Source organism: Eulemur rufifrons, chromosome 16 (assembly GCF_041146395.1).
Source record: "Eulemur rufifrons isolate Redbay chromosome 16, OSU_ERuf_1, whole genome shotgun sequence".
NCBI lineage: Eukaryota > Metazoa > Chordata > Mammalia > Primates > Lemuridae > Eulemur > Eulemur rufifrons.
In genome coordinates, this window is record NC_090998.1 from 53927126 (window position 1) to 53940523 (window position 13398).

At 41.7% G+C, this 13398-nt stretch overlaps 1 protein-coding gene across 1 annotated transcript in view; it reads right to left on the reverse strand.

Annotated features, from left to right (window-relative positions):
* Positions 1-2447: 2447 nt before the first annotated feature.
* BEST3 (bestrophin 3) overlaps positions 2448-13398 on the reverse strand; it is a 37972-nt gene continuing 27021 nt past the window's right edge. Inside the window, exon 9 of the mRNA XM_069490748.1 lies at positions 2448-3354. Coding sequence (XP_069346849.1) covers positions 2448-3354 — 907 coding nt within the window. The remainder of the gene's footprint in view (positions 3355-13398) is intronic.

Genomic DNA, 13398 nt, shown 5'->3' on the forward strand with positions numbered 1-13398 from the left:
AATCAAAGAGAAGAGAAGAGAAGGACTGAAGTTGAGACCCCAAGAAAAGAGCACGACAAGGCTAGTGACTGAGAGGTTAGGATTCTGCCTTTTACAAGTGTGATATTGGGGCTTGATCCCACAGTCTGTACCTAATGCTTGGGGAATATCGGTGCTTTCCCAGGTGCTACCACTACCAACTAACATAGAGAACCATCACTGCGTGGCATTTTCTCTAATGTTATTTCCTTTTAGTCCTTTGAGAAAAGCCAGTTAAAGTAAATGTCATTGCTGTCATGCAGCTCAGGAGGCCTGGGGAGATTGGAGTTCTTGTGAAAATGTGCTAATCATTAATATGACATATCAGCAGGAGTTGGGGAGGGAAAAGGGGATCCTGCCAGCTTTCTTCTGTCACGAAAAATGAAGAGGACCCCGGCTGGGGCTCAGAGTTGGAGCATCGCCCTCCTCCATGAATGCGTAAAAGATGCAGTTAGACTCAAGCAGGGAGGACCCAGAGAGCCTCCAAGGCTGGAGAGATTTGGCCTGAACCTGGGATTCGGGCACGGCTCCTTTGGGGCATCCTCCAGAATTCTGGGCAAACCGCTGTGGATTCAGGACTTATAGACAACACAGGGCAGTGTGAAGTGTGGGCTCGCTTTGAGTCGGGGAAACCTGGGTTTCAATCTGAACGTGGCCACTTCTTGGCTATGTGATTTTAGGTAAATTACTTTTCCAAAGCCTCTATTTCCCTTATCTTTTCTTTTCTTTTCTTTTCTTTTTTCTTTCTCTCTTTCTTTCTTTCTTTTTTTAAAGAGAGAGGGTCTCACTCTGTTGTCTGGGCTGGAGTGAAGTGGTGAGATCAGAGCTCACTGCAACCTCAACTCCTGGGCTCAAGTGATCCTCCTGTCTCAGCCTCCTGAGTAGTGGGGACTTACAGGCACAGGCCATCACCCCCAGCTAACTTTTTGATTTTTTTTTTTGTAGTGATAAGGTCTTGCTATGTTGCTCAGGCTGATCTCAAACTCCTGGCCTCAAGCGATCCTCCCGACTTGGCCTCTCCAAGTGCTGGGAGTGAGCCACCACGCCTGGCCTTCCTCATCTTTAAAATGGAAATAATAATATATCAATCTCATAGGATTCCTATGAGGATTTGTGGGATCATCTGTGAACTCTACACGCTGCTGCCTGGAATAAATGGTAGCTATTAGGGTTATTTTATTTCTTCAGCCATCTGTAGTCAAGCTTCATCATACGACGAAGGGTGAGAGCAGCACTCATATGGCATGGCCTTCCAGACAGAGCTGGGAGCCCACAAAAAGCAGCCACCCTGAGAGCTCCTTGCAGGGAGCCAGGCAACATCCGATCCCCATTATGCCAGTCCTGGACCCCATTATCCACCCAGCTCCAGTGTCCTACCTCATTCCAAACAACCTGATAGACCCAGTAACTGGTCCCACATTGTGACACAATTGGGGTATTTGCTTAAGAGTTTGAGTTAAACAGATTTGAGCCATCTTATTCTTTGGTGCCACAGCATTTGGTTATGCAAGTTTCATATCCTCTTGTCTTCCATTTTCTCCAGTGTCCAAGACCAAAGAGTGGAAGCAGAAAGAAATGGCAGTGGCCATGAGGGGCTGGTGAGGTGCCGTCACCTCCCACAGCTCTTCCATTGAAGTGAGGCCAGAAGTGAGTCAGGCTGGATTTGTGGACATCTTTGATTATTCTGCAGGAGGCTTGGACAATGCCTCATATTTTGAAAACCCAGGCAAGAAGTAAGCAACAGAGCTGGCAAGAGAGAATATTATAACCCTAAAGGTGGGACAGATTAGGGTCACTAGAGAAAAAGCACAACTAGAGAGAAGGGAGGAAAGAAAGGATGAGAGAATAAGGGGTAAAGAGAGAAAAATGAAAACCTGAAAGTAGAAAAGGAAATTGAAGAGAGACGAAGCTTTTTGGTGCTGATAAAGCTTAAGAATCAGGAAATGATAATAATAATAATAATAGTTAGAGAAAGTGGGAGTGAGATGGTTAGAAAGACTCAAGCAAAGAATCATTAAGTGGGAACAGGCCTCTGTGATCCATCTCCTGTCCTCATAGTTAAAGAGAAGAAAGAGAAAGTGTCTGGGCCTTTGTGCCTAGAGGGGACTGGACTGTGATCTAGAAGGCCCTTTCCACAGGTAAATGTGTAAGTCATATATATTTTTAAGGTTCCTTATTTGATTAAGAGCCGTCACCGTGGCCTGTGTAACTTCCATGAAAGCCACGTTGTGATGGATGATATGGATGTGTTTGCTTTTCCCGGTTCTCACATAGTCAGAATCATAATGCCCTTCAAAGTTCTAAGTAGCTTATGCAGTATGCTTGTTTTTTTGTTTTTGTTTTTGTTTTTTTTTTTTTTTTTTAAACTGACCAGTTCCCAGATTTGTCCTGGGACTAATGCTGAACTTTCGGGAAAGTAAGAATCTCGGCTAGAACCAGGTCCTCGAACCCTGTGGCACTCCTCTGGGCGATTCCTCGGCTTGCTGGTTGTTCAGCTCTATGATATCTGTTTCCTTGGTGTCCAGGTTTTCCATTAAATATAGCACATCAGGAGAGACTCGAGAGCCAACCATAAAGTTGATTCCACTGGTCTCTGAGGATGTTTCTGTGTCGATTAGAAGGGCTGGCTGAGAGCTCACAGGGTCTGGACTCAGGTTTCCCGGGGAGGTGTGGCTGGACTCCAGGAACTCTGGGAGGCTCCACCTTTTTAGAAACCTGTCAGTATCACCAGGGTCTTCTTCATACTTGAATATGTTTCTCTCAGCGTTGGCTGGAATGGTCTGGGGACTGGGGCCCCTGGGAGCTTTCCCCTTCTCTGAGGGGGACAGGACTGACCCTACCGGGCCCTCCTGCTGCCCACTCCCACTTGGCTGAACCCCAGTAAACTCAAGGCTCAGGACGGAGGTAGTGGAGTCATGGTGGTCGCCGTCTGATGTGGGCACTGGTGCTTTGGCCGCTGTGATCAATACCTCGGGGACCTGTGGCATTTTGGTGGGGGAGGTCCTCACACTGGGCTGTGGGGTCAGGCTCGGTAAAGTGCTTGTCTGGCTCGTCTCCCGGATTGTGGACAGCTCTCCCACACCGGAGTGTGTGGGCGAGGCCCTGCTGGGGTTTCTGGAGGGCACATCCAGCAGATCCTTGGCAGGGCTGAGGTGGTCTCGGGGGAAGAACATGGAGCTGTCACTGGTCTGCCTCCTGTAGCTTCTCCTCCTGGGGGTGGAGGGGTGTTCGTGGGTGCTCAGGAACCGCTTGACGCGTCCAATCATGGAATGCCGATGGCCGTGTTTCTCATAATCCCACAGCCACTGCTCGTCAGGAAAGTTGTACTCAGACAGCCTGAAACACACAATGTCAACAGGTGGGCAGAGTAGCTTCAGGCGCCTACCTTTGGGGGCAGAAGCTCAAAGTTAAGAGGTGAGTTTGGTACTTTCACATCACAGGTTACATTTCACATGGGGGTAGAGGGACTTGAACTTGAGATAGTCTAGCAGAGCTTCTCATGCTTTTTGGTCTTAGGACCCTTTTAAATTCTTAAAAATTATTCAGTACCCCAGAGTTTTGTTTATGTGGTTTGTATCTCTCGTTCTTTACTGGATTTGAAATCATAACTGAGGATTGTCAAAAACAAGAATGTACAAGCACACATTCCATTAACTGTTAAGTGATGACATCATCACATATCTAGTAGCCTCTGGAAAATCCCACTATACACTCATGAAAGAATGAGAATGAAAAAGGCAAATAACATTTTAGTGTGTAAGAAGGAACTCAAAATCTCAAAGCCACAACCCTCCCCGCCAACTCCTTATGTAAAAGAGAAGGTAAAAAACTCAGGCATCTGTGAAGAGCTGGCCCCACGGATCATTCATTAAGGAAATTACGTGCTAACCTCCCATAAGCAAGGACATGCAAATTATACCTTTGCCTGGCACCTAAAACCAAAGCCTGTTTGATTCCGCACTAATAGTGAATTACGAGTTTATCCTACAGGTAACAGAACTGGAGACAAGACAGAATCAGGCATTTTTCCACCTACCCAGAGACATCTACATAATCAATGCTTCCTTCACTCCCTTACTTTATGTAAAATGTAGATTTTTTAGGTCTCACAAGAATGTAACCACTACCTCACCAGCACCCCCCACCTCCCTTCGCCTTTTTCCTTCTCTCCGTGTGCCTTTAAAATGCTGACGTTTCCAAAAACTTCCTCTTGGGAAAAACAGCCACAGCTTGTCTGTGGTTTGTGTTTTTCCCAAGTGCATCCTCAAAATCTTGGCTTAATAAGCCTCCATTGATTGAGATTTTTGCCTCAGTCATTTATTTGGGTCAACAAGTGTTATTATGAAAATAGGTTTGACCTTGAGGTCTCCCTAAAAGAGCCTTAGGGATCCCCAGATGTGCCCAGATCATACTTTGAGAATCACTGATCTAGAGACGTGGACATTGAAAAAATACACATGTAGTAGGTGTTCTTTCTTCCTTATTGCAGTTGACTAAGGTCAAGTTTTCCCCAGGACCCATAAAATCCCCCAAACAATGGATCATAAGTAAATTCAAGAGAGCGCGAATAATAGCTAACATTTATTGACTAGTACTAAGGGTCAGCTAAGCACCTCGCATGCATTAATTCATTTAATTACCACAATCATTGTGTGAATTGGTACTGTCATTATTATTCACACTTTACAGATGAGGAAACAGAGGCCCAGAGAGATTCATTAAGCCTGAGTAGTTAGTGGGCCAAACTAGGAAGTCTGACTCCGAAGCTTTTGTTCTTAATCACTTTGTTATAAAGTCTGCTACATGGATGTCAAGGGAAGAGCTAGAGCCCTCGACAGAATAACGAGGTATAGTCCTTGCCGAGAGGTAATTTGTAAACATTGTTGGTGAATGCTTTGCATTTCTGTCTGTTACAATTAAGGTTAAGGAAGGAGAAATGTGACCCTCGTGGAAAGAATATATTCATCTAGGTGGGGCGAACTCACATAGTGGTCGGGCTCCCCTTGTGATTAAGTTTGATAGATTTGCTATGGCTAACAATTTCCTATTGAATTTTTAGCATTTAAAAACTAAAGCCAATAATCCTACCATTTTTAATCTGCTTCAAGGCTGAAATAAAATGGCTAATTGAGATTAAAAAAAAAAAAAAGCCTGTTTGGTAGTGAGGTCTACTCCTGCCTCAGGTTACACAGTTACTTGTCTCACGTCTCACGTTTCTGTGGACTTACAGTCTTCATGGGGTTCAAAGACCGACTTAAAGCCTTGCCCTTAAACTGCAAATGCTCACACTGGTTCTGGGAGCAACAGTAATCAGGCCATCCCAGTCCACTGTTAGTATTGCCATCTCTGGTGACAAGATGCTTTAACTACGCCAGGTGCATTTTATGTGAAATGACGGGAAAAGTTGGGAGAGTATAATGGTGGTGTGCCTTGAAAGTGTAATGTGAACAGCCAGAGAAAATGTTGTTTCTCGTGTTTATGAATAAAAGATGGATGATCGAGACGATTATCTGGCTAAATGTCCCGGGATGGCGTTCGATTACAGCCTGGTGCTGTTATTCTGAAGCCCTAGCATGCCCTTGGCTACCAGATAGCCTTCTGACCCCTCTCCGCTGGGCAAGGCTCAGATCGTGTTACGGCGACTTGGGAAGTGCAGACTCACGCTTCAGCTGCCTGGTGACCCGCTCGCTCGCTCGCTCGCTGGGTCTCCAGTCACTCCTCACAGGAATCCATCTGGTCAGAGAGGTCACCAGAGGAGTGACAAGCACAGTGGTTCGCTAAGACTGCCACACCGGACGTGCTCTGGGGATCGAGGGCGGGCTGGCAACTTCTTTATAGGACAGCCATCTGCCCTCTATTGGGATCATGACTATTTATTTGGGATTTGTTTTCCTCAACTACTTCTAAAGCACACAACCTTGTAAGAATGACAGGATCTTCTAGGGGAAAAACTTCATATTTTCACTGCTTCAAACTTTGTGACTCAAAAGGAAAAAACTTTCATACCATACACTGGTGTGGGACATGTACATTCAACTGCAGCAAGAGGTATAAGCCTCTGGGTCATAGATTGGAGAAAAACGGACAAGTTGCAATAGAAAACCGCAAAAAGGCTAGTGCTCTTGCTAACATTCTAGTGGTTCACTGACTGGCATTGGGTAAATCTGCCAAGGAGACCCTACCACACCTTCCTGCCTCACAAGACTGCTGTGGACCCATGAGATTTATCTTGCTTATTCACTTGACCAAATTTATTGAGCATTCACCATGAACAATTTGTTGCATTAGGTACTTTATAATGTATCATTTAAAAGGAGGGAGGAGGCGTGCATATAAATGTCTACATTTGGGGCAAGTATGTTTTTGAGCTGGACTTTGATAGAGAATTGGGATTGGACAGACAGAGAAGGGGCAGAACATTCCAGGTGGAAGAAGTGACGGCAGAACATTCCAGGTGGAAGAAGTGACGTGAGCAAATAAGCAGCAGGAAAGTCGGGTGTTTGTGAGGAATGGGAGATGCTTGAGTTGGTGTGAAACGCACAGGAGAGTGTTGGGCAGAGGCTGGGAAGATAGTCTTGGACTGTGTTATGAAGAGTCATAGACCAGGTTGAGGGATTTGGACTTTATCACACAGTGTCTTTGGGAACGGAGGGCATGGCTGCAGTTGTGTGGTGCTGGCAGTAGCGTGCAAGTTGGAAAGGCTACACGAAAAGCAACATTGATGAATGCTTTGGAAAAGAATCGTGACTTGAGAACCTTCCACACCTTTAGTCTGAAACTGGGTCTTTGGAAGAACACTTGATGGTTTGTACCTGGGGGCGGGGGGCGGGGGGGGGGCAGCTTTTATGTATCTCACAGTGAAGTGATGAACGATGCCCTCCAGGTCTTTACGCCCTAAGAGAGCAGTCAGCAAACTCCACAGCCTGATGGGCCTAACGACCTTTCTTCTAAATGCTTCCATGGAAGGTCCCATTGCCAACACACGTGCCCATCTCTGCCTTTTTCTGATAGACATTGTTCACAATATGACAGCAGAAACTGGGCCTTAAGAACAAAATGGTTCAAAGCTTAGAGCTCACAGAATAGAAAACTCTAAAAGAGTCTTTATTTCCCAATCGGGAGGTTTGGGTGTACCTTTTAGTCCTTTTATGCTTTCTCCTCCTTCTTATTTGATTTTTAAAGTGTACCCTTGATATAGGGTTAGTACAATCCTGAGGACCAAATATGATACCACTTAAACAATTATAGCAGAAACATTATATGATAGAACGTAAGTGCCAGCATTATATTCCTATATATTAGAGACAGTCAGCTGAAAAAGCTAGGTTTTATGTTCTGGAACTCATTTGGACTGAACAGGCTGGTAATTAGAGATAGGACATTCATGGGAAGTGCCATGTAGCCATCAGTTTCCAGGGATGGAATTTGAGAATTGTCTTTGTGGTAGGAAAAATGATTTATTTTGAGAGCTGGCAGAGCCAGGATTGCTGCTGTCTAGGCTGACACTAACTAGCTGAATGACCTTGGGAAACTCATTTAACCTCTCGTGGCTTAGCATCATACTTGGTAAGCTGGCGATGATAATCCTTCACCTGACTTCCAGGTTGTTTGTGAGCTAAAAAGGGGTAACATATGTAGAACATCTCTGAAGAACAGAGATATAGAAAGGACTCTGTCAATGACTGGCAAATGTTCAGAGGTGGTTTCCAAGTCATCATTGACTTCTTATACAGGGTTGGAGGAAATGGCAGCTTCTGCCTGAAGGGCACTTCCTTTTTTCCTTAAAGATCATCCTTTAAAAAATGTTACTACACCTAAGAGCTGCCACCTAACAGTCAAAACCTTTGAAGGGATGACTTAGCCATTTAATGTGAGACAAGGGCAATGGCTGCGTGTGGAGCAAACGTAAGGACTGGAGGAAGCTCGGCTATTCGAGGGGAAGAAGATATGGTGGATCAAATGGCAGGTGTTGTGGAGAAGGCACTGTCCTGACTTTGCCTCTCAATGTTGTTTTTTGTGCTGTTTGCTAACCATCGCCAAACCCTGCAGGATACATTTACTGTACAATAGAAACCGTCAATACAGAAATACAGAAATCACGAGCACAAGAAAGGTGGTGTCATATATTGGGCTATTTTTGAAAGGGAGAAGAGGGGTAGAAGAAGGAGACTGAGAAAAGGTTATGTCAAGCTAGTTAGGCTAGTTAGTTACAGTTGAGTCTAGAGGGAGGTCGAGCATGCATTATCTCTACAGGTCGGATAGATGTCTGGATTGGAATTATTTTAATCTCAGGTGTTAAAAAACCCCTAATTTCAAAATGTCTATTGAGTACCTGCACAACCATCAGGCCCATGATCTCCCTTGCCAGTGACAAATGTCTGAGGGCATGAGCAGTTGTGATTTAATTAACGACTCTTTAAAAGATGCCTAGACTGGTCAGGGGGGCAGAAGCACACTTTTTGCCCTCTGTTGTGGTAACAAAGAAGAGCCAGGCAGAGGACGGCTGAAGACGATAGCAGACTTCCATACTTCTTGGGGTGTGTCTAAAATGGAAAGACCGAAATAGCTCCCATGACTTGAAGGATTTAATGCGTATTTTTCAAAGCAAGCTTTTCACAAAGCAACCCCCTTCTCATGAGGGTGATTAGGTAAACACAGAGCTTCAAAAAGATTGAAGGATAAAACTGAATGAGGCTTGCCTTTCTTTCTCTGTGCTATTATTAAAGTGGTATTTTTGACAATTTAAATTCAAATAATAAGAGGCCATTTTAACAGAACTGAAATGAGGAATTTAGGAAAATATTTAATATGATGAGTTCACTTCTCATGTCTGATTTATTGTTTTTAAATTGCTAGTGTACTCAAAGTAGGGCAACTACCTCAGAGGGAGCTGATAATTTGCCTGAGAATTTATCAGGGCAGAGACCGTGCATTTATTCATGGGCAAAGCAAAATGTACTCTTCAAACCCATTAGTGGAAAGTGCTGTTATTTTTAACCTTCTGTACTGCAGATCACCATCAAAACTGTAGCTAAGGATTTATAAAATGGACAAAGTAACCCTCACACTGAGCTGGGAGGTGGGGCAGAGGGTTATGAGGAAATTCTGATGGACAGAATGTTGTATCCACCCAGGCTCCCCTCTAGTCCCTTTCTGGGGGACAGTTTCAAGCTAGTGGAGCATCCTGGGAGATACTTTTGCCCTAGAAAGCTGCACTTAGAGCTGACAACGCTCCCACTGCCTCTCTGTTACCTATCTGATAGTCTGGGCCAAGGATTATGGCAAATCTGGTTGAAGAAGTGGCCTACTGCACCTTTAAAGACGCATATCCAGCTTCATGCTACCATGTCGGTTATGTTCTTTCAGCCCTTACTGGCTGACAAAAAAAGATATTGTGGCCAAAAGTGGGAGTTCATTTAAATTCTCACCCCTTTAGTACTATTATATTCCATAGGAGTTTTGTTAGAAGAGGAAATTAAGCCATGTATACTTCTGGTACTATTTAAAGGTGAAAATTGAGCCCCAGTGGTGGCCCCACGTCAGCATATGAAAGAATCCTTAAGTTCTAAAATTATGCACATTTTTAATGCACATTCATATCCTTGGGAGGTTTCATTTCTCCTTCCTTTTTGGTACATTAAGTGAAAAAAAATCAATGTTCCAAGAATACATTTTTGTTGAAGTTAGTGATTCAGAATTTGAGATAATTCAGTAGTTTATAGCATAAGCACGCAATAGTATATATCAGACTATGTATTTTCTTATAAAGCTAAAATATTTAAATATAGTTGGCTAAGAAAGGACTTCTAAATAACATCAATCAAGAAATACATTTAACCACACCTTAATAAGATCTTTGTTGCTGAAATATGTATTTGATATGTTTAAATTTACATCACTAAAAATACTTCTGATTTACTATACAATCCTAATTGTTTTGTGCACATTAAGTATATACGTGTATATGTATAATTACCAAAAAAGTAATTGTATTATTGCTATATATTCTTAGAACTTTTGGAATAAAGATAGATAAATAAAGGTCATTATTTCTGACAAAGTGGTTGTAAGTACTACACAAAGTCAGGTGAATTAAACAACCTGCTGCTGAATGATCCTTGGGTCAATGATATGGAAATCAAAAGATTCCTTGAACTGAATGACAAAGGAGATACAAGCTTTCAAAATCTATGGGATACAGAAAAAGCAGTCCTAAGGGGAAAATTCATACCCTTAAATGCCTACATAAAAAAGACAAAAAGACTACAAATTAGCAACCTAATGTCACATCTCAAGGAACTGGAAAAAGAAGAACAAACCAAACCCAAAGCCAGCAGGAAAAAAGAAATAACAGACCTCAGAGCAGAATTAAATGAAATAGAAACAAACAAACAAACAAAACAATATAAAGGATCAGTAAAACAAAAACTTGGTTCTTCGAAAAGATAAAAAAAAATCAATAGGCCACTTGTCAGATTAATCAGAAATAGAAGAGAAAGGACTCAAATAACCTCAATCAGAAATGAGAGACGAAATATTACAACTGATACTGCAGAAATACAAAATATCATCCATGAATAATATGAAAACCTCTACACAAGCAATCTAGAAAACCTAGAGAAAATGGACAAATTCCTGGAAACACACAGCCTCTCAAGCCCGAATCAGGAAGGAAAAAGTAGAAATCCTGAACAGAGCAATAATGAGCAGCAAGATTGAAATAGAAATAAAAAGTCTCCCAACAATAACAAAAAAAGTCCTGAACCAGACAGATTCACAGCTGAATTCTACCAGACCTACAAAGAAGAACTGGTACCTATCTTACAGAAACTATTCCATAACATTGAGAGGAAAGGAATCCTCCCTAACTCATTCTATGAAGCCAGTATCACCCTGATACCTAAGGAAAGGACACAACAAAAAAAGAAAACTACAGACCAATATCCGTTATGAACACAGATGCAAAAATCTTCAACAAAATACTAGCAAACTGAATTTAGCAGCACATCAAAAAGATAATCCATCAGGATCAAGTGAGTTGCATCCCAAGTATGCAAGGATGTTTTAATATATGTAAATCAATAAACGTGATTCACCACATAAACAAAAACAAAGACCATATGACCATCTTGATAGACATAGAAAAAGCATTCAGTAAAATCCAAGCACCCTTTCATGATAAAAACCCTCAACAAACTAGGCATAGAAGGAACATATCTCAAAATTATAAAAGCCATGTATGACAAACCCATAGCCAATATCATACTGATGGGAAAAAATTGAAAGAATTCCCCCTAAGAATTTGAACAGACAAGGGTGCCCACTGTCACCACTTCTATTCAACATAGTATTGGAAGTCCTAGCCGAGCAATGAGGCAAGAGAAAGAAATAAAGGGCATCCAAATTAGGAAAGAGGAGGTCAAACTCTATGTTTGCTGATGATATAATCTTTTATCTAGAAAACCCTAAAGATTCCACCAAAAGACTCCTGGAATTGATAAATAAATTCAGCAAAGTCTCAGGTTACAAAATCAATGTACATAAATCAGTAGCATTTCTATATATTAGTAACAGTCAAGCTGAGCATCAAATAAAGGAATCAATACCATTTATAATGGCTACAAATAAAATAAAATACCTAGGCATATACTTAACTAAGGAGGTGAAAAATCTACAAGGAGAACTATAAATCGCTGATGAAAGAAGTCACAGATGACACAAAGAAATGGAAAAACATCCCTTGATCATGGATTGGTAGAATCAACCTCATTAAAATGTTCATACTGCCCAAAATAATTTACAGATTCAATGTAATCTCCATCAAAATACTGATGTCATATTTCACAGATCTAGAAAAAATAATCCTAAGCTTCATTTGGAACCCAAAAAGAACCTGACTAGCTAAAGCAATCACAAATCTGGAGGCATCACATTACCAGACTTCAAATTATACTACAAGGCTATAGTAACCAAAGCAGCATGGTACTGGTATAAAAGAGACATAGACCAATGGAACAGAATACAGAACCCAGAAGTAAAACCATCTATCTACAACCAAATGATCTTTGACAAAACAGACAACAATACACACTGAAGAAAGAAAGCCCTATTCAATAAATGGTGTTGAGAAAATTGGATAGCCACATACAGAAGAATGAAACAGGACCCCTATATCTTGTCATATACAAAAATTAATTCAAGGCCGGGCGCGGTGGCTCACGCCCTGTAATCCTAGCACTCTGGGAGGCCGAGGCGGGTGGATCGCTCGAGGTCAGGAGTTCGAGACCAGCCTGAGCAAGAGTGAGACCCCGTCTCTACTAAAAATAGAAAGACATTATATGGACAACTAAAAATCTATATAGAAAAAATTAGCCGGGCATAGTGGCGCATGCCTGTAGTCCCAGCTACTCGGGAGGCTGAGGCAGTAGGATCGCTTAAGCCGAGGAGTCTGAGGTTGCTGTGAGCTAAGCTGACGCCACGGCACTCACTCTAGCCTGGGCAACAAAGTGAGACTTTGTCTCAAGAACAACAACAAAAAAAAAAAAAAAAAAAAAAAAAATTAATTCAAGATGGATAAAAGACTTAATGTAAGACATGAAACCATAAAAATTCTAGAAGAAAATGTAGGAAAAACTCTTCTAGGCATCAGTCTAGCCAAAGAATTTATGACTAAGACCCCAGTGGCAGATACAGCAACAACAAAAATAGATAATTGGGACTTAATTAAATTAAAAAAACTTCTGCACAGTAAAGGAAATAATCAATATAGAAAATAGATAACCTATAGAATGGTAGAAAATATTTGAAAACTATACATCTGACAAAGGTCTAATATCCAGAGTCTACAAGGAACTTAAACAAATCAGTAAGGAAAAACCAAACAACCCCATCAAAAAGTGGGAAAAGAACATGAACAGAAGTTTTTGAAAGATGATAGACAAATGGCCAACAAATATATGAAAAAATGCTCAACATAATCAATCATCAGGGAAATGCAAATTAAAACTGCAACGAGATACCACTTTACCCCTGTCAGAATGGCCATTATTAAATATTCAACAAACAACAGATGCTGGTGTTGATGCAGAGAGAAAGAAATGCATATACACTGTTGGTGGGACTGCAGATTAGTACAACCTCTGTGGAAAAAAGTATAGAGATTCCACAAAGAAATAAATGTAGACCTACCATTCAATTTAGCAATTCCATTGCTGGGTATCTACCCAAAGGAAATGAAGTCATTTTATAAAAAAGACACCTGCACTTGAATGTTTATTGCAGCATAATTTACAATTGCAAAGATGTGGAATCAACCTAACTGCCCATCAATTCATGAGAAGATAAAGAAAATGTAGTATATATATTATATACCATGGAGTA